Here is a 21,599-nt window from a genome sequence, read left to right as displayed (position 1 = left end):
CAGGTACTACCTGTGATACGAAATGAAACTGAGGTACTAAATTTAAAAACACGTAAAACTCAGGTACCTCTGGAGTATTTAACCCTATTGTTTAATCAAAATGTAATAATGATCATCTTAAATTCAATAGTGATTTTTAAAAATCACATGACGTTTGGAATGACACATTATAGCATTACTCGAACAGTACTAGTAAACCGCTCTTGTTTAATTTTTTTTTTTGTCAAATCCTTCAAATTTCAACCCACTCTATTATGCTGACATATGTTTCTCACATGCTATATTAAAAATACATGTAATTCTCATATGCATTTGAGCACGTTAATTTAATGAGAAATGATAGACTGTTATACGACTGTCGTACAACTAAAATGATATAGCGTTGAGAATCAGCATTTGAATCAGTAAGGGCTTGTGTAAAGAATGATCCAATGGCTATTTTTACTGCTACATCATCTCAATCGTATAACAGTCTACTAAATAGCATTTCTCTAATTTAATAGGCCAAGTTAAATTTTCATAAACCCAAATTGTCTTTTTTTGTTTTTTGTTTTGAAGGATTGGAGGATTTGGGACGTGTAGGCAACTTAAATACTTAATATCTCATAGGCATCGCCGTAAGTGACTTAGGATGTGTTTGAAATTGCGATTTCTTAAAAAAGAAAATATGATTTTAAATCAAATCGCAGAAAATGAACTGTTTAAGATCTGCGTTTTTAAAAAATTGTGATCTGAAACGCAGAAAATTGGTTTTTCAAATCGCAGACAATGAGATACTTTTTTTAAAACGCAGAATTTTAAAAGACTAACGTGCGATTTTAAATGTCAAACTGCGATTTGCCAAACGTTTAACTGTGTTTTTTAAAATCACTTTTTCAAATCGCACATTTTAAAATTGCAAATCCAAACGGACCCTTATGGACGTTTGGGATTACATTTTTAAAAAATTACAATTTGAAAACATAAAAAATATGCATTTTCATTCGCTTAACTGCATTTTTAAAAAATCACAAATTTTCAAACCACACGTCTTAAAATTATTATTTTTAAATCGCAAAGCTAAACCAACTATTTAATTTTTTTTTTATGGAATGTTCTCTTTTAATATATATCTTATAGACAGCGTTTTAGCGCTAGTAGCGACGTCAATCTTAAACCGAGCCTCACCGAGAAACTATGAGCCGTGTAATCTGATAGTTGTCGATATGGCACACATCGACGGCAACCGAGAGGACCACTACTCTCTCTCTCTCTCTTCGCGGCGTTCCATACATATGTATATATATATATATATATATATATATATATATATATATATATATATATCAAAAGACGAACGGTTTCCTCTTCATTTTGAAGCTGTTGACGTAAATACGAACTGCTTCCCATTCTCAGACTCTCTTTCTGTCTCATCTTGTACGTACTTTCGTCTTGTTTTTTTCTATCCTATTTGCTTACAATGTTTGTCTTCCGATTCTGCTTTGGTTCTCGATCTATTTCCTCCATACATACTACTTCCTTTTTTTCATTTCTCTCTCTATTTTGGGTGTTTGAAGTATAAGGTGAAAGATTAATTAGCAATATTGTAATTGCTTTAATTTTTACTACCACTTCTCAAGCCTTCTCGAAATTTTGTATCTTGTTATCCTCTTACGTGCAATGCATGTTTGATATTGTGTTTTTGTTTTTAATTAGTTTGAAAAAGTGTCTCGATGTGATATAAACGTGAAAACTGTTCTTGCATTTTGTCGTCTTTTTTGAATTGTCTGTTCATATGTTTGTCTCGAGAACACGGAAAACAGAAATACAAACAAAAACTTTTCCATAATCGATCGGAATTCAAACTTGTCAGGAACTCTACTGATTTCTCTTAATAATTTCAGGCTTAATTAATTCTTTTCATAAAGTCTCGACAAATAAATGCACCAACTTTTTTCGAGGAGTCAAAATGATGGGGTCTTTTCTTGCAAGAGCCCTTGTGTAAGTAACAAAGTGAATCAAAATTTAAGTATTTTTTCATTTTCTCTCGTCCAAATATTTTGCTTGGTTCACGGGAAAGCTGAATTTTCGCAGGCTGGTTTTTGGTTATGCTTATCCGGCTTATAACTGCTTCAAATCTTTGGAGAAGAATGAGCCAGAGATTGAGCAACTTCTGTTTTGGTGCCGTTACTGGTATGCTGTGTATATATATATATATACCTCTTCCTCTTGTGGTAGCATCTTCATTAACAACTAATTTTAGTTTTAGCACTCCCGCTCACGACCGGGCTTAAACTTTTTTTTTTAATTTGTGAGATCCAACTCATATAATATTTAATTGAAATGCGAGGTAAATGACGAAAATAAGATTTGAACCAGAATCTTTGCTCTACTACTTATTTCAAGAAATTTAAGTGGATAGAATATGATTAATTTATATTCTAACAGCATCTTATAATTTTGTAGGATTATAGTTGCTATGCTTACCGTCTTTGAGAGAGTTGGGGATACTTTTATTTCATGGTATGTATGAAGTCTTCAAGCCTAGCTACCACAAATAAGTTTGTTTTCATATTTATGTTACTCCATGCATCTTTTTTTATTTTTTTTATTTTTTTATTTTATGAATGGAATCAAGCGCATCTTATAAATAGATAAATTAAATACATGCTCAACAACGATAATATCAGAAATACAATGGGGAGTTTACTTTAGAAAAACATGTGCATCTCTCATAGATAAAGCTACATTTGCAAGTTGATAAGCCGCACCATTTAAACTACATCTGACATGATAAATCTTCATCTTCTGCATATTTTGCAATACCCCGCCCTTGTCTCCTCAATTAGATGGTCATATATGTACCAATTACTACCCTCATTTTCTAGAGTCTGCATTATTTGGAGAGCATCACCTTCCAAAATAATCTTATAGAAGCCCAATTCGCGACTAAAGTTTACAACCCGTAAAGCCCTCCTTGCATCTATTTTTGGTTTCTTGATGGTTGTGTTTTTTATTTTATCTTGCTTCGTGTTAAACACAATTTATTTTAAAAGTTTAAACTAACAGGAAATAATTTATTTAATCATTTAACTAATGTGGACTCAAAAACTCTTCCTTAATAAGTAAAACGCAACAATTTAATTGAAATTGAAGATCGGAGACAATGTTTGAACTTTGTGAACAAATTATTGAACCAAAAACCATATATAAAAGGAGTTTGTATCCATATACAACTAATAATGTTAACTATACAATTTGAATTTTCAAGTAAAGTGATAATAATATAATCTCCACATAATCTGCAATCCATATATGTCATCTTATCTCAATCAAACTTCAAATTATGGCATTGCTCAGGGTTGTTGCCCTGCCTTATCATCTGTTGGTATCAAATTAATCCATAATATATGCTGCATAATTATCTGTTATAGCTCTCGATATGCGGGCTATTTCATCAGATTGATTTTTTTTTTCTTTAATTGATGTGTTATATGTTGATGTATTGTCTACAAATGAGTGGTGTGAAAGTTTGTATGAAGTTAATACATTAACGCTCAGGACTATTACTTTAATATCATGTTAAACTACTACTTATTTCGAAAGTTTAAACTTATAAGAAACGGTCGATTTGATAATTTAATTAACATTCTAACACTTTATGAAGGTTACCAATGTACAATGAAGCGAAGTTGGCGCTCTTTATATATCTATGGTATCCTAAAACAAAGGTATATATTTACAAAACTATTTTGGTTAATTTATCTTATGCCTTTGCACTAGTTATTCTAACAATAATTCTTCAACTGCTTTAGGGAACAATATATGTTTATAACTCCTTCAGGCCCTATTTGGCAAAACATGAACCGGAAATTGATCGTAACCTATCGGAGTTGAGGGTTAAGGCTGTGGATATTGCAATTTTTTATTGGCAGAAGGCTCTGAGTTATGGTCAGGCAAGATTTTTTGAGATTTTGCAATATGTTTCTTCTCGATCAACAGCTCAACCTCACTCTAATCAAGTACTCGTGGATAAGGAGAAATAGCTCATGATGAGGTCTTGAGGTTATTTGTTAATGAAATCAAGATAATGATGTTTATTTTGCTCATTCATGTAGAAAAAATGTTTATACTTGTTCTAATATATCAATGTTTTGTTTGGTCAATAATTATTGGCTTTGTTTGTTAAATTTTTCTTCTTTCTTTCTTTTATTTTTTATTCTCAAAACAAAGACATTAACAAACCACCCAAAATACAAAATACTAGCAAAACATTCAAAATTGTTTTCACCATTATGTCAATACTTTTTCAAACCCAAAACAAAAAAACAACCCCAAAATACATTAACAAACAAAGCCATTGTCTTTTCTTGTATATGCTTAATTTACTATTGGGCTTAAAGTAGTTGGAATTTAGGACATTCTTGTACCATGTTAAATTACCAATTATCCCACGAGTTTAACCTAATAAGAAATAATAAAATTTAATCATTCAAATTAATATTTTAACTTCACGTAAGATAGTATATAGGATTAATTGAAAGCCCTGAACTCTACGTAAAAGAACTCAAATTTTCGAAGCATTATTGTTCCATAGCAGTTCAAAGACTCCCCCTGTGCATTTTAAGTGCTGTAGTTAAAATTGTACTACCAGAATTTGAGTAATGGCGGATTGCACCGTCATGCAAGGAGGCTAGAACGGTGGCAAGGCAATTGCTGCTTGTGCCCGAACTTCTTGGGGCTGATGTTAACACTGGTAGGTCATGCCGTCAACACTAATGAACTGGTAAACTATGAAGCACTCAATGATGTTTCAGCAGAGTAGTTGTCTAGTTGGTGACGTCGGGAAACCGGGGTCCCCTGCAATTGCTACAATTGAGAGATGCCCACTTAAGGCCTACCTGCCCCAAACAAGAGCTCAGGTAGTTCAGGCAGATAGCCCCATCAAAAGCCTCTCACAATTGCAAGGAATAAACAAGGAGATTGCAAGGAATCCCGATCCAATGTCGAGCATGTAGATGGCATTCACGAGGCAACATACCAGGTGGTAGCGACTCTACACACTGACAACAACTCTTATAAAGAAAATTATTTCCCTACTCTCCAATTCCATATCTAAAAAATTTCTATTGAACATATTTTGTTCAAAGAATTCAATATCTTCATAGTTGATATAGTAGCTAAAACATGGAAATAATCTTCAATTTTGAATGTCAACAATACAACGTAACTTGATCAAATAAAGCAGCACTTACACAAAGGCAACAATAACCAAATCCAACCAAGATTAATGGACCAATTTGTTTCACACACACTAATGTACAGCATAGCCTCGTACATACCAATCAAAATGGTTTAATGGACCAAATCGTTTTCAGTACTTCTAAAGATGATTTATTTAACTGAAAAAAATCAGGCAATATATTTAGCATTCGCAACCAGTTGATCGCTGCTGACTGCTGCTCGCAACATCAATGGTGTCCGGCAAGTATCTTCATAATGCAGAAAATCCCAACCAGAAGAACAAGGATCAAAAGTGAAATTAGTATCACATTTAATTGTCCAGAAAGATATTGTGATCTAATAGCAACTCTGGAATAAATACTGTTAACACGTTCAATTTTGGCGAATCATGTATCCTTAGAACAAGTGCCATCTGCAAAGGTACTCTTTGCTTATTTCAGCAATTCATATAATGAGATGGTGAAATTTTAACAGCCGAGCAAAAACACTATTCAGAACAGAGCTATTGTTTGTCTCTGTAGAGTTTCCTCTTTGTATTTCTGATAGAGTCTGATTGTGCTAATTTAGATAGTCGTGTTTTATTTGCAGCTAGTTTCAGTAGCGTTACGGTTACTATGTATTGGCATATCTTTTGTACTTCTACTTTGGTTTAGTGAAATTATTATTCATCAAAAAAAGAAAAAGAAAAAAATTCCAATAGCTGAGTAACTAATATACAGATTCAAATCAAAATAAGGACATCATGCTGAAGCAATTTTGACTATCTACGAGGTTCTTGTAGTCGTGAGATGAAATTTTATAATGGTAAAGGAACCAATTTAAGTTTAAGTGAAATATTTAAACTAGAATAATTGGTAGAAGGATGAATCTACAAATGCCCACCATTAATCATAAATCACCAGGCAACGAAAGAAACTGTCATTACATCTCATCATGGAAGCAGATGAAACATTGAAAGGGATGCTTTCTGCAGACCACAGAAGCAATATGCAGCCAATATTTTAAACCCAAAAATATGTAGCTAATAGATGTTTTAAATAATTTTTCATAAATTAATTTGGTGGCATTTCTATTCTAAGAGGAAACAATTAAGCTGGTGATATAATAAATCTACATTCCTAAACAGTATGAAGAACAAAAACCAAAGCACGTGTATGTGACTGCATGTGAAAATAGAGTTCGGTTTTTCAGCTTACATTTCTTCCTCCTCTCCACTCTTCAGGGCATTCTTAGCTATGCACTGGAAAGCTTCTTCCACATTAATACCCTCCTTGGCAGAGGTCTCAAAGTATGGAATATTTCCTTTTGATGCACACCAAGCTCGAGCCTTTTTCTCCGAAACCTGGAAAATTAATAAAAATACACATGTTGTATTCGAATACAAAAGGTATCAACATCATAAGAGCGTGCGAGTGAGAGGGAAAAAGAAAGAAGACGATAATTTCAAGGACATACATACCACTCTACTATTTCCACCATCTATATCGACCTTGTTTCCTAGAACAACAAATGGGAAATTTTCTGGATCTGAAGGACTTGCCTGCATACGGTTTCTCATATCATTGCCACAAGTTCAAACCTTTACTTTCATTTAAGAAACCACAGGAGGATTCGTAAAGGATGTAACTTTTTTTAAAAAAAAAAATCACAAAAACAAATGGCAAACCTGAATAAGGAATTCCTCTCTCCAGTTGTTAAGGTTGTCAAATGATTTCATTGAATTAACATCATATACAAGAACACAGCAATCAGCGCCCCGGTAGAAAGCAACACCTAGGCTTTGGAATCTTTCCTGGCCAGCTGTATCCCAGATCTGCCAGAAACAAAAGAATGCATAATGAATCTCCACTGCAGAAGCACATAAAGGTTACCCTCAGGACATCAAATGATACAAGTGGCAAGCCAAACTAAAGACATAACTTGCACTCCAGAGAAAGTATATAACTTAATGCGATACACAAATGGATACTGTTTACATCGATTACAATATCGAAGCAGCAATTATGTAATGACCAATTGTCCCAAAAACGCAGGGACTGCAGTCAGCTGCTTCCCCTGTAGTCATCAGCTCGTTCTTGATGGATCCGAGAAGAGGAACTCAAACATCGCGGTCACAACCGAAGAACAATGGACAATCAATCACATTCTTAGTTTATTGGAGAGTTTTAGTTCTTTGTCCTCAACAATTTAATTTGAGAACATGTTTGAAAAGCAATATAAGCAGTTCTTAACTAAAATACTAACAAAAAAAATTTACATATGGTGCAGAGATATAAAAGAAACTCAGAGGTCAAAACCCCTCTTCTTGTTTGACAACATGGGAAAGGAAGTAAACATTTGCAATAACACTAAAACTAAAGGAACAGTCCACTTACTTGCAACCAGAAATAGACCATTAATTTGCTCTCTTTTTTCCCCCTTCAAGTGATAAGTATACGGATAACAATTTTAAGTATGAAGTTCTAATTGCCATAGTAAAAGTTCAGTGAGGAATTAAGAAGAAAAGGTAAACCATCTCTAAACAAGCAGAAAAAAAAAAAAAAAAAAAAAAAAAAAAAAAAAAAAAGCAGTTTCATTACAGGTGGCATTTTCTAATACTCAGGAAAGAGCAACTTTTTTTTTGATAAGTAATACTCAGGAAAGAGCAACTGTTCAACTACTATGAGCTGCTGTGCATAGTGACATAATGGAAGAGAGTAACTAAAAAACCAAAATAGAATACAAATCTCCAAACATGTAATATTACCAGTTAAACCATTACAGGCCTAATAGATATCACTTTGCCGGTCATTGAGGACAAAAAAACTGTCCAGTTTGTTATATGTCTTCTGCATAGTGTCCATATAGAGGCACCTTTACTTGTATCTGACTCTCCCAAACCTAGAAATAGCAGTAAAGCACCTGGACGCATTCAACAGTGCAGAACCCACTAACAGATACCCCTACCCTTGCATATTGACAAAGCCAGATTTAAGTTTAACAAAAAGACTCTGGAGACTGAACCATGCAACCCTAATTTCCTCACAATTTACTCTCTGAGCGACATGCAATTAAAATGATAACATGAAATGATCCAAAATCATCTGGTCATCCTTGACCTTTCACCTTGTAAATGCTTCATTTTGTAACGAAATGTCTATAAATTGTTGTATCCCTACCCTTCATCTTACCAATCCTCGTAGTAAGATGTCCCCCCCCCCCCTCCATCAGTCAGCAAGAACTTGATAAAGTAGGTTTGTTTTTTCTTTATCTATCATAGCAATATATGAGGAAGCGTACACTTTTTCATAATACAAGTAGAATCATAGATACCTAACCAGCGGCTATTTCTCCTATTTACTTTTGAGTTTAATCACCCATATGGAAACCAAAAATTGAACAAATAACAAAGCAAGCCCATGCAGACATAAAACACTAGATTTAAACATATAGATCTTCGGCTTGAAATCGTGATATGATTCCTAAAAACTCAAGCACACTCAATATCAAAAAACACATGATTCAATTAAGAACATAATCAGCACATCTGTAACCTGTAAGGTGAACAGCCTATCTTCGAACTGCACTTCTTTTGTCAAAAAATCGGCTCCAATTGTCGCCTTGTATTGATTGCTAAACTTCCTATTTACATATCTATTAGAAATATGTCAAGGGAAAACGCACCAAACCTTTTCTTGAGCCATAACACATTATTTAAAACAAATGAGAAATCCAATCAAAAGATTAAATATCTAACTCAATAATCAAGCGCCCAAGGATACTGATTCATCAAGGAGGTCTTCCCCACCCTGTAAAACACAAATTACGTAAACGCTATTAAGCCAATTGTAGACTAAATAAGCGTATTAGAAATATAAGACCCAAACTAAAAAATCTTCCATGATTAAAAAAGTTAGAAAAATTATATTTATTTAGATTTGCAAATAGCATAAATTAGATCAAACTCAACTAAAGCAAGCAATCAAATTCGTCAGCGGAGAACCAAAAACTTCTACTGTTACAGATCAATCAGTGTAAAATAAGCAAGATCTCGTAAGATCCATCAAATTTCTCCAGCTAAAACCTAGAATTCAACAATCAAAGCTCTCACACACACACACACACACACAGATATACAGAGAGAGAGAGATACCCGCTGTCGCCAAGGATGATGACCTTCAAGAGGGTTCTTCGACGGGAAGGCATCGTACGGATATGGAATTGGATTCGATCACAGAGAGAAAGAGAGTGACCAGACGCTTTTTGGGGGCTTTGTGGGGGCTTTGTGATCGAACTGTTTTTTTGTTTTTTTTGTTTTTTTTTTTCTTTCTAACTGACCAGACGCGAAGCTGGTCGGAGCTTTCTAGTTTGGTCAGGAACGCTGGGCTGACCGGTAGTTCGTAAGCTTTCGCTGTAAATAGTTTTTTTTTTTTTCAAATTTGATGTGAAAGTTCATAACGTGAAGAATAATGCTACACATCATTCTTTTGTCCTCCTTTTATCACCCTAAAATTGATGTAGCTCTTAAAATCACCATTGGATCAAAATCCAAGAGTGATATATCAAAAATTCAATGGTGATTTTAAGAGCCACATCAATTTTGGGGTGACAAAAGGAGGACAAGGGGATGATGTGTAGCATTACTCTAAGGTGAAATCATTGAGACTGTATGAATGATAATTCAGTCATTAAATTAGGAAAAAATAAATAAATAAAAGATAATTCAATCTCTAATTAATTAAAGGGTTAAATAATTTTTTAGTACCTATAATTTTACGCTAAATCAATTACCTCTCTCAATTTTTAGAAGTATGGTGCGTTTAGGTATTGAATTTTGAGAATTAGAATTGAATTCTAATTCTATTTACAAATATCGAGGTAAGAAATTGTGTTTGGGTGTTGAATTTTGAGATTGAAAAATATTATATTTTAATGGTAAGAAATGATTGATAGTTTAAAAAGTTGTGTATAATGATTGGTATTTTGAAAAGTTGTGTGAAATAATAATTTAAATAATAATAATTTATTATATATTGATTATTTAAATAAAAATAAATAAATAATTTTTTAAAAAAAAAAATAATTGAAATCAAATTTAAAAATTTTAAAAAAAAAAAAAAAAAAAAAAAAAATGAAGCAAGGGTGGCCACCGGTTGGCAGCCACCCCTTTGGGGGTGGGGGTGGCTGTGGTTGGGGGAGGCCGCGCGGCCACCCCCAAGGGTCGGGGGTGGCCGTGCGGCCACCCCCAGTACTCGGGGGAGGCCGCGCGGCCTCCCCCAAGGGTCAGGGGTGGCCGCGCGGCCTCCCCCAAGGCTGGCAGCCACCCCTCTGTTTTTTTTTTTTAATTTCTTTTATTTTTTTTATTTAAATTATTAATATTAATTTCTTTTATTTTATATTGATTTAAATTATTAATATTAATATTTTTTTGAGTCAACTTTTTCTGCGCTGGGTCCCACCAGTAATCTCAAAAATTCGGGTCAAAATCCGGGTTTTTGGGCGGGTGGGTGGGTTTTAGAAAAAACCCGGATTGAATAATTATTCATTTCTGTACCCAAACAGTTCTTGACAAATGGTACTTATCGACAACTCCTAGCTCATACAAGTAATTGATACTTCCATTCATATCAGCAACTTACACGTCTCATGTGCCACATTAGTATTTTATTTAAAAATAACAGATAACCAAAAAAAAAAGGGGGGGAGGAGAGTAGGCCCAACTACTTCTCTATTGGCACTTAAAACACTAGCAGCAGATTTTCAACCATTTTTCCTATATTTAGATAACAAAATTACTTTTTGCTTCCCTATAAAAAAATACTCTACAATAGATTTCATTACCTTTTCCTATATCAATTAAATATTATTTTTTTTATTCTTATTTTATTATTCTTCTCTCTTTCCTACTTTTTCTCTTTTCCCTATATCAATAAAATATACTTTTTTATATTAAAATAATACATAGGGAATTACTATTTATTCCCAACCCCCTCATCTAAATATAGGGTATCTGCTGTTGGAGGTTTTTTAATATTTTTCATGAAATTTTCCCTAAATATAGGGAAGGGAACCAATATAAGAGCACTAGTAGCAGTTTCCCTATATTGATTCTCTTCCCTAAATATAGGAAAAATTTTACAAAAACTCTCAAAAAACGTTCTACAATAATCACCCTCTATTTAGATAATCTGCTTGGGTAGCAACAGTGCTACCCAATCGAATATTTTATTCACATAATCACTGCAACGAACATCCTCACTCCTCATTCACACTTTTCTCTCTCATCCTGATACTCGTGCGCCTCCTCCCGCCGGCCATACCCACCTCCTCCATATCCACCCCCGCCACCTCCTCGCCCACCAAATCTCCCATTGCCGGCCCATACCCACCTCCCAACAGTCATTTTTCACACAGGATGCTCAGAGTCGCCCCGCCAAGACATGGTGTCGTCTCCCAATGCCTGATTTTACACGCTGAAATCATCATCACCGCTTCATAGCCATTTGATTTTACAGAACCAAAGAAAGATAGAGTGTGTATGTGTGTCGGAGAGAGAGAGAGAGAAATAGAGAGGAATAAGAGGATCCTTTTTCATATGGAAGGCGATTTATGTAATTAAGCAAATCATCAACTCCGCAGGACATTCAGGCAAATCATTATTTGCCGTATGGAAGGCGATTTTGGTCAAGTCTTGCTCATTGTGGAGCCTTGGGGACGAGCTTGGCGGTGAGGTCGCCGTCGGAGATGGAGACTTGATGAAGTGAGGACTGGGCTGAGGTGAAGACCCAGGCGACGATGCTTCTGGAATCAAGATAAAAACAAGAAGATAAAAATGAATAAAAATATAAAAGTATGAAAGAGAAAAAAACAATAAAATAAGAATATAAAATAATATTTAATTGATATAAAGAAAGGTAAGGAAATCTATTGTGAGCTGTTTTTTTATAAGGAAGTAAAAAATAGTTTTGTTCCTTAAATATAGAGAAAATGGTTGAGAATCTGTTGCTAGTGCTCTTAGAGGTGGCCAAACCACTCGTATGCCCATTTAACCTAATAGAAATAGCCAAAACCTCTCTCTAACTATTTGGTAAAGCATGTTTGAGTTAATAAAGCATGTATTAAAAAGCCAGCCCCATATTGCTAAATTGGATAGTCGAAACCACCTCATGTAAACCGTTATATATGCTTTGATATGATATTAGAAAGAAAAATGCTAAGAATTTTCAATTTTATAATATGGTACGAAGGAAAAGTCTCTCTCTTGTTTTAATGTTAATAAATAAGTTTTTACATTAACGTTTTTCGCAAAAGGTGTGTTGTCACGTTAATTTTCTAAAAGCCTTGTGCGCATATATCGTGAAAGAAAAAATTACTTAATTTTAAGAACAACTTTGCATTTTAAATCACTTTGATAAACAAAAGAGATAGAAGTTTTAAATCAAATAGGGCCGATCACATGATCACACATGATATTGATTGGTTGCCTTCGTTTACTGATCGAGTCTAGCTTTGACTCGCAATTTTCACATGTAAATTGATAAATTTTACAGAAATAGCTACAGCGGGTGAAGGATAGCCCTACATTAATCATCTAAACTACTACCCCGAAGGTTTGGGAAACGTCTTAATTTTTGGGATAGGCTGGACAAATGTGGAGAATCATCCAGGTTAATTAGGGGCTTCGCTATATATTAGTGGCGGCCTTAGCTTTTTGAATATGTGTATAGAGAGTAGTTATAGCTAGTCTAAAGAACAATGTGATGTACATGACAATTATCTATAAATAAAGTTATGTTTATGTTTATGGTGTTCTATTTTTTTCAATTTAGATCAATTCTTTTTCTTTTTTTTTTAATAAAAAAAAAAATATGGATTTTATAAACGGAATGCCTATATTGACAATTATAGAAATTTGGTAAGGATATATATATTGCAATTTTTTAAATATTAAAGGCAAAATCAAAAGAGATGTACAATTTCGGAGGAGTAAAATATATATTTTTTTCTTGTATTTTTCTGGCTACTATCACTAAACAAATTGACCTTTTGATTTGAATAGACGGAATTTCACAGCGGATCATGTGCTAAAATATTAAAATAATTAAATATTTTTCTTAATTCACCTTGGACAATATGCATGGTGTTTTTGTAAATTAATATTTTTCATTGGCATTAATATTGTTTTTATTTTTTTCTTCACTTCGGGTCTAGATAAGTGACAATTACAGATCATATATTATGCTTTTGAAAAGGTTCTGAATCAAATGCACAATCGTTTTTTTTTCATGATATGGTTTAAGTTTAACCGTACCGATATATATATATATATATATATATATTCTGTTCGTAGCTAGCAATGCATATATATTATATTTTTATTACATTTTGTTAATATGATACGGTTAATCAGTTTCTGATTTTATTTTTTTAATAAGTTGATGACGATATCACATCAGTAAAATAAAATAAATATGATTTCAAAAAAATAAAATAAATATGAGATAAAAATGTAGTTTTTAAAATTTTTCTTTTGTTGGACAGCTGTTATATATATATATGACAGACACTTCAGCACAAAAATAGCAAAAACCAAGAGTCATTTGCTTAAAAATAGAAATCAATATATAGAAGATTCCCCAAGTTTATAGGAGATGATCGATTAGGGAAAGAAACACGTACGGTTTCATGGTTTCTTTCATGAAACTATTACCAGGCAAAATTGTTTTTGTCTCCTCCCTTTGAGAATCCCTCCTGCCCCCCTCTCCAACAGGTACGTACACCCTCATTCTTATTCTCTCTCTCTCTCTCTCTCTCTCTCTCTAGATCTCTAGATCTCTCTGGAAAAAAAAAAAAACAAATTATGATGATAGAAGTAAATTATGATTACCAATGACTTCGATCAAATTATACATTGTTGTTTTTCTCAAGGCTAGGATGATGCTATTTAATGTTATTCATGGTACTTTAACTTAAACGTATATAATATGACTGATCCCTTTCATTGGCTTATTTCTTGCTGAAAGTTGTTATTCATTTACCTTTTATGTATGCATGTTTGATTTAGAGGTCACTCTTCTTCTGGAGGAGAGGTGGGGCCTGTCCGCCACCTTTCGATCATAATCTTGGCAAGGAACTCCTCAAATGGCATCTGATTCCTCGCCAACGCCTTCAGATTCTCCACCTTCACCAAACATTCCCCCTCCATCGTTGCTACCAACACCATCGCCACCGCCACCGCCAACAACGTCACCGCCACCATCTTCACCGCCTCCACCGGCCTCATCGTCACCACCTAAGGACTCACCTTTGCCACCACCACCACCCACATCACAGCCGCCAGCTTCGTCTCCACCACCTCCACCAGCCTTGTCCCTACCACCTAAGGACTCACCTTTGCCACCACCCCCACCTCCCCATGACTCAAATTCTTCCCCTCCCCCTCCTAGGCCTCCCCCTTCCTCTTCCAAAACCCCTTCACCTCCACCCCCACCTTCTAATGACAAAGATGATTCACCAACTTCACCGCCACCCCCGCCCCCACCGCCACCTTCAACACCCAATTCATCCAATGATGCTCAGCCACCTCCTCCGCCACGACAACTCACTCCATCAAGCCGGTCGTCACCACGCTCGTCGTCTGATTCTGTTACGCTATCATCCGACAGTGGTTCGACCTCGTCCTCAACAGTGCTTATCATAATAGGAGTTGCGGTAGGGGTAGGGCTGTTGCTTATAATTGTCATCATTTTGCTCTACTTGTCATGCGCCAGAAAGAAGAAGAAACAAAATCAGCCGCAGTACCACCCTTCTCATCCAGCCAATGGTATTTAACATTAATATTCTCAAACACTTCTTCATATTAAAACTTTTACTGCATCGTTTATTAGGATGGAATTGCAAATTGAATTAATGCTAAAGACAATTGTATATCAAAGAGTAATCCAATTAATCCTCAAGAAGAATAGAACTAATTGTGGTGATATATATGCAGGTGGATGGAACAACGGCTCCAACACTAACGACCACATACTCAATAGACCTCCTCCTCTTCTACCTTCGCCACCCGCCATGAACATTAGCAGTGACCTGAGCTCCAGCTTCTCCGGCCCTCATAGTACCCCATTGCCACCGCCACACCCTTCCCTGGCTCTTGGGTTCAGCAAGAGCACCTTCAGCTATGATGAGCTAGCGGCTGCGACGGGGGGGTTCTCCCAGGCTAACCTATTGGGGCAGGGAGGGTTCGGGTACGTGCATAAAGGGGTGTTGCCAAACGGCAAGGAAATTGCGGTGAAGAGTCTCAAATCCGGTAGCGGGCAAGGAGAGCGCGAGTTCCAAGCAGAGGTTGAGATTATTAGCCGTGTCCATCATCGTCACCTTGTGTCGCTTGTTGGGTATTGCATTGCAGGAGGCACAAGGATGTTGGTTTATGAATATCTTCCCAATAAAACCCTTGAATACCACCTTCATGGTATGCTTTTTATACTCCCATGCACGTTGCTCTATTTTGCTTTACGTATCACTCATTTTAATTTGTTCATGCATATATGTACGGTACGTAGTACAAATTTCTTACAAATTTGATATGACAGTTTATAATTAATAAAATAATTAAGTTTTATACCCACGTGAAGAGCGAAGAATGAAAAAGATTAATCATTTCATTAATTATATATGGACTACTTGTAAGATCAAATTCACACATTTGGAGGACGATTTGTTTATATAGAATGGGTGGATTATATATAAAAAAAAGTTCAAGAGTGTTATGTTTCACATTAGTTTTTTACTAGTTAATATTGAGCTTTATAATCGATTATAGGGAATTTTAATTACAATTTGTCTAGTTTTTTAGAGTGATAAGGTATACATAAATATAACTAACGTTTATCTATATCATTACATTATCGCATCAAGTTTTATTTATAAAAGATGTACTTATAGTAAAAACTGTAATATTCTAGTCGTACTATTAAAGTTATTCTTATTTAATATATAATTAATTTTATTGCCGAAATTAACCCTTTGCAGGGAAGGGTCGGCCAACCATGGAATGGGCCACCAGGCTGAAAATCGCAATGGGATCAGCCAAAGGGCTTGCTTACTTGCACGAAGATTGTTAGTGACTTTTTACATTAATCACTCTTTCTGTCTTTCACTCTTTTCTCTAGCTCTCTCATCAGTCTGTTTGATATATACATGCATGTAGGTCACCCTCGCATCATTCATCGGGACATTAAAGGTGCCAATATTCTCCTTGACCACAGTTTTGAAACCAAGGTGTGTCCAATATTAATAATGTTACATGTTATTGCCTGATCAATCCATGCATGTAACAACAGTGATCTGCAAAAGAAAAAAAAAAAAAAAAAGGAAAAAACTGTATAATAATGTTTGTATCTGTTAAATGTTTATGATCAGCTGATTGATCGATGTAGCTGTCATATGACTTGCTTATTCAGGTGGCGGATTTTGGGTTGGCAAAGCTAAATCAGGACAACGTCACCCATGTGTCTACTCGTATCATGGGAACATTTGGGTAATAAGAACCTTTAAGTTGCCATTTAATATAAAAGATCGAATTGTTATTAACGATCGATTCATCTATTCATTTCGTAACCATCACCAAACGAAACGGGCTAAATTGTGGGACTGTGATACAAATTTTACTTACATTTAAAAACCTATTTTCGGAGGGTGCTTAAAAGCTTATATAAATATAGTTAATTAAGATTGTACTTAATTAACTCATGTAGATATCACTTATGATCGTAACATATCACTACCATCACTGACCCAACATGACAGTACGATAGCCATTTTTCTTTTAGCGGCTCCACTCATCTATCATTGTTCAATAACTTAATGTACACTGTATCTATACATAATATCAAAACATGTTAATCAAATTGTCGTTTGATAAAAAATACTCAATCACATTCCCTTTCTCATAACTCTACTACTTATAAAGAAGACACGTACGGCTCCAATTAATATCCCAATTAATCCTTCTAATATTCTACTAGCTACGTACCTACGTACTTATAACAAGACTCAACAATATAATAAGATAATTAACTTGACAAAGATAAGAATAAGACAACTCTACCTCATTTATGATAATGCTCATCCTATGGGATTAGGTTTTCAACTCTTTCGAACCTATTAGGGATAGGGAGGATGTCTAATAATTTATACACATTAAATTAATTAAGATTATCTTCATTTAATTAATTTATGTGGAACACTTGAGATCGTAATAAAGTCAAGTATCGAATTCACGACTTCTCCTCCAATACCATTTTAAACCAAATTTTTAAACTAATAATAAAAGACGGATTTAATTATTTAATTAATATTTTCGCATATTTTTTTTTATCACATTTTCGAAAGTACCAAATGCAACGTCAAATTTATGAGATTTTCATTCATATACAAATGCAGCTACTTGGCTCCTGAGTATGCATCAAGCGGCAAGCTCACTGAGAAATCTGATGTTTTCTCGTATGGTGTGATGCTTTTGGAACTGATAACTGGAAGGCGGCCTGCGGATCCCAGCGGCGACTTGGAGGACAGCTTGGTTGACTGGGTTCGGACGCTTTCCCCTTCACAAACAAGCATTTTTGTTGCTTTTTTACTTCTTTTATCCGATATGTAATTGTGATATGATGGAAAGGAAAATATGAATTGTTTGGTTTATGCATCAAACAGGCTAGACCTCTCTGCGCGCGCGCAATGGAGGACGGGAACTTTGATGAGCTGGCCGATCCACGTTTGGAGAAGAATTATCTCCCCCATGAGATGGCACGCATGGTGGCATGTGCTGCTACAAGCGTTAGGCATTCTGCAAGAAGGCGACCTAAAATGAGCCAGGTAGGGAATATTGCTGCTTTTAAACAAGTTCAAGAAACAATAATTAAGTTTTTGGGATAATTCCAAGCTAAACAGACAGTAAACTTAATCATCACTTATTAAAGCTAGAACTCAGGATCGATCTCTCTTCTAATACCATATTAAATCATCACTTATCGATCTAAAAAACTTAAATTTTAAAAAATTAACTTTTTTCTATTGAGTAATGTTATATACCACACCTTCTACAAATATCCTATTCTGCTGATGATGTGACAGGGTTTAGTAACTTTTGAATTAACAACTTTTAAAATAAAAACTAATGACTACTAAGCCCTAACACGTTTGCATAGTTTTTTCTGCAAAGAAATAGGGTTACAAAATATTCTTTTGGAAGGTGATACGTTCTAAGTGGTTAAAACAGTGATTTTCAAAAAATATAATTGGAGTAGGTTTAGACAACTAGTAAAAGATAATCCCGCAATTGCTTTTTAGTCTGCATATTCACCATATCGTTGCCATTAAACATATCAAATACCAAGTTTGGTAACATATCATAGATCTTTATTAAGAAAAAAAACGTTTTCATAGTCGATAAACGTGGAATACAAATATGGTGTTCAGCATTGCTCGTACTCTTTTCTTTATTTGGGCAAGGTTAAGATCGAAGAGCAAAATTTTAACTAGTTATATAGCTAGTAAGGTGGATAGCATGCATTTTGATTGAACTACTTGTCTAGAAAGGAGTGGGATTGATGAGAAAGTTATGGAACAGATTGTACGTGCCTTGGAAGGTGATGTCTCAATAGAAGACTTCAAGGAGAGGGTAAAACCTGGCCGCCAAAGTTCCAACTTTAGCTCTAGTACTGCTACTGGTTCTGAGTATGATGCCGGCTCCTACGGCGCTAACATGAAGAAGTTTAGAAACATGGCAGTCGTCGACGGCAATGAATGCGGAAGCAGCGAATATGAGGGCACGAGCGAGTATGGCCTCAACCCTTCCTCCACAAGCAGTAGTGATCACTCTCAGGAGATGGGCAGGAAAGCGAGCGAGAAGCATGGTCAGTACTGATCGATCGAGCAAACTCCATCAAGGCTGATCCAGCTTTTCAACTCTAGATTCTCTAAAATTAGTATTGATGGATATTGTTTAATTCTTTTTGGGATTTGGGCTTTAAACAAATTAACTCTTTTTTAATTTGTTTAAAAAAAAAAAAGTGTTTGATGTGACGTAAGGATAAAATTAGTTTTGACTATGTGTTTTTAATTTTAAATTGTTTATTAATATTTTTGTTTAAAAAAAAAGTTATTGAACAGAATATTTGGCCTTGTTTGATAAGGGAGTGAAAATTGAAAGTGATAGATGTGATATAAAGTAAAAAGAATTTGTATAGAAAAGTAGAAAATTTTGTATTGTAGTGAACTTTTTTAATTAAATAGTAATAATAAATTATTAATGTGATATAAAGTTTAAATGTTTTAAAATTAATTATTTTTAAAAAAAAAGTGAAGAAGGGGAGGGAAGATCCTTTACGAAACAAGCCCTTTATTATGTTTGGATCCAGCTAGCTAGGTTGCTTTTTTTCGTGCTAGATAATATGTTTGGAGCCAATATAGTTTGAATTTTATATATATATATATATATTTTGAAAACTATATAGTTTGAAATTAATTAGTAGGATTGAGATAATATTGGTAACATAAGTAATATTATATGCAAGATTTATATCTTTCTTTTATCCCTCAAATGTGATGTTGTTCAATCATCTTTTGATTTGGGAAAATAAACATCTGCTAAGAATAGTAACTATTTTATTTCTTTTCACGTAATCATTATTCTCTTTAGGGACTTGATTAGTGTACTACACCCACACAACAATGGTACAACAGCCCCTCACATGGGGTGGGCTGTAGTGTAAATAGCATTTTCCTTTTGTTTATATCCTTGGTAATCGTTGTTTCCACATTAAGTATTATAAGTCAATTCTAGTCATATTAGGTACTTAATATTATGTATGTATTTCTATAAGAGTACTTCTATAAGAGTCGCTTGATTAATGACTCAGCCCTAATTTTCCTTAAGGATGTGTAATAATTTTTCTATTTAAAGGTTGTTATGTTATGAATAAATAAAAGAGAATAATTAATCAAAATCAGCGCTTGCGTTGCATGTGAGGTCCAGGTTCCCTTTAAAAACTTAAATTATCTCATTACGAACTTAGGTTCGTAACAAATGTAGCTTTTAAAATTATGACCTGGAGCATTGCTGCACTCCGGGGGAAAGGTTAACAAGTTAGTCTTGGTAAACTTTGTTTAGGTACATGCATTTATCATCTTTGGCAACAAATAAATGCTTTGGTGCAAAGCATCAATTTGAGAATTGAGGAGACAATGGTTAAACAGATTACATGAGAAGTTCGTACTCGAATCCTTGCTAAGGGATCTTTTAAGAATCTAGATAAATGTATACAACTTGTAATTAGTTGGAATTTACAAAAGTTGTTGATATAGGTTTGTTGCTTTCCTGTAGTAATGACTGTATAGGTCATTATGGATAATGTCCTCTACTTGAGGTTTTTGGGCTAGTGTTTACTAGCATGTGTAGTTGGTTGAGCTTTATAAAATTTTTTAATTCATCCAACAAAAAAAAATTATCATTTGATCAAATCTAATATTTATCTGTCTCAAATTCAAAGATAATTTTAAAAGTCACGTTACATTTAGGATGATAAGAAGAAAATATAAGTATTGCATATAACTTTACTCTATAATATTCTTGTTATAATGGGAATTAACACAGTGATAGTTTCCAATAAGTTATAAAATTTCGTAGGTATTGCAAGCTCTTGAGACCATTTTCTTCTAGTGTATTGTGAGAAATGCTATTAATATTGTGACATTGGCATTCTACTTGGCTGCTTGAAGGGCACAATTTCCTTGAAAACTGTGACATGGTGAATAAGGTGTTATGTTATATTATTTAAAATTTTTAAATAATGTGATAATATATTTACTGTATCATAACATATACATTATTACATGTAATAAAATAAAATTTTGACTATAAAATATTTTCCTTCTATTTCATTTGATATAAATAAGATCATATTCCGAAAGTTAAGGGCTATCTAGGTTGTATCTGTTTTGACAATATCAAGTTCGTTTGTTTGTTTGTTTGTTTGCTTTTTTTTTTTTTTTTTTTTTTTTTTGTTAAGAAATGCTACTTATTACTTTTTTTTTTAATTTAAAAAATATATTATCATAATCCTAGGATGATGTTTTGACACCTTTCTTTCTCTCATACATGAATGTTGACATAATAATTACTAATTTTTAATTAGTAATAACAATCCAACAAAAAAAAATTTGCTTTCTTTTATTCCCATAGATGAGAGACATTTTAAGAATGAGACTTGCTACTTCTCAAATTCTTATCAAATTTTCATCCAACATTTTTTTCAAATCAAACTGTTGCAATGGGCCAAAAAGTTATCGAGTTAGGAGAGTTTAGAGAGAAAAGCTCCTTCTCTCTAGGCTTCCCCTGTAAT

The 21,599-nt window shown here is 34.1% G+C and overlaps 3 protein-coding genes across 3 annotated transcripts; 2 read left to right on the top strand and 1 right to left on the bottom strand.

Moving 5' to 3' along the window:
* The first annotated feature begins 1,951 nt into the window (after positions 1-1,951).
* Positions 1,952-4,997, top strand: LOC133881981 (putative HVA22-like protein g). Its single transcript, XM_062321062.1, has 6 exons — positions 1,952-1,980; positions 2,074-2,172; positions 2,446-2,502; positions 3,647-3,710; positions 3,795-4,001; positions 4,797-4,997. Exons 1-6 carry the CDS (start codon positions 1,952-1,954, stop codon positions 4,995-4,997), a joined length of 657 nt encoding a protein of 218 aa, XP_062177046.1.
* Positions 4,998-5,156: 159 nt separating this feature from the next.
* LOC133882424 (ras-related protein Rab7) lies at positions 5,157-9,570 on the bottom strand. Its single transcript, XM_062321598.1, has 7 exons — positions 9,356-9,570; positions 8,985-9,011; positions 8,757-8,856; positions 6,890-7,036; positions 6,683-6,763; positions 6,420-6,565; positions 5,157-5,471 (listed from the first exon to the last, which is right to left on the bottom strand). Exons 1-7 carry the CDS (start codon positions 9,406-9,408, stop codon positions 5,405-5,407), a joined length of 621 nt encoding a protein of 206 aa, XP_062177582.1. The 5' UTR covers positions 9,409-9,570; the 3' UTR covers positions 5,157-5,404.
* Positions 9,571-14,343: 4,773 nt separating this feature from the next.
* Positions 14,344-19,296, top strand: LOC133881980 (proline-rich receptor-like protein kinase PERK4). Its single transcript, XM_062321061.1, has 8 exons — positions 14,344-15,025; positions 15,194-15,670; positions 16,231-16,317; positions 16,409-16,479; positions 16,662-16,738; positions 17,644-17,788; positions 17,911-18,072; positions 18,827-19,296. The coding sequence occupies exons 1-8, from the start codon at positions 14,344-14,346 to the stop codon at positions 19,121-19,123; spliced, it is 1,998 nt and encodes a 665-aa protein (XP_062177045.1). The 3' UTR covers positions 19,124-19,296.
* Positions 19,297-21,599: the final 2,303 nt, after the last annotated feature.

This window comes from Alnus glutinosa, chromosome 11 (genome assembly GCF_958979055.1).
Source record: "Alnus glutinosa chromosome 11, dhAlnGlut1.1, whole genome shotgun sequence".
Classification (NCBI taxonomy): Eukaryota; Viridiplantae; Streptophyta; class Magnoliopsida; order Fagales; family Betulaceae; genus Alnus; species Alnus glutinosa.
This window is presented reverse-complemented; position numbering and strand designations above follow the sequence as displayed.

Excerpts from the sequence above, each read along its gene's own strand:
- LOC133881980 (XM_062321061.1), top strand. The coding sequence starts at position 14,344 with ATGGCATCTGATTCCTCGCCAACGCCTTCAGATTCTCCACCTTCACCA. Across the intron at positions 15,671-16,230 it reads CCTTGAATACCACCTTCATG|GGAAGGGTCGGCCAACCATG; the intron begins GTATGCTTTTTA and ends AACCCTTTGCAG. Across the intron at positions 17,789-17,910 it reads AGGACAGCTTGGTTGACTGG|GCTAGACCTCTCTGCGCGCG; the intron begins GTTCGGACGCTT and ends TGCATCAAACAG.
- LOC133881981 (XM_062321062.1), top strand. The coding sequence starts at position 1,952 with ATGGGGTCTTTTCTTGCAAGAGCCCTTGT. Across the intron at positions 1,981-2,073 it reads TTTCTTGCAAGAGCCCTTGT|GCTGGTTTTTGGTTATGCTT; the intron begins GTAAGTAACAAA and ends GAATTTTCGCAG. Across the intron at positions 3,711-3,794 it reads TATGGTATCCTAAAACAAAG|GGAACAATATATGTTTATAA; the intron begins GTATATATTTAC and ends CAACTGCTTTAG.
- LOC133882424 (XM_062321598.1), bottom strand. The coding sequence starts at position 9,408 with ATGCCTTCCCGTCGAAGAACCCTCTTGAAGGTCATCATCCTTGGCGAC. Across the intron at positions 6,764-6,889 it reads GAGAGGAATTCCTTATTCAG|GCAAGTCCTTCAGATCCAGA; the intron begins GTTTGCCATTTG and ends AACCGTATGCAG. Across the intron at positions 5,472-6,419 it reads AGTGGAGAGGAGGAAGAAAT|ATACTTGCCGGACACCATTG; the intron begins GTAAGCTGAAAA and ends TGCATTATGAAG.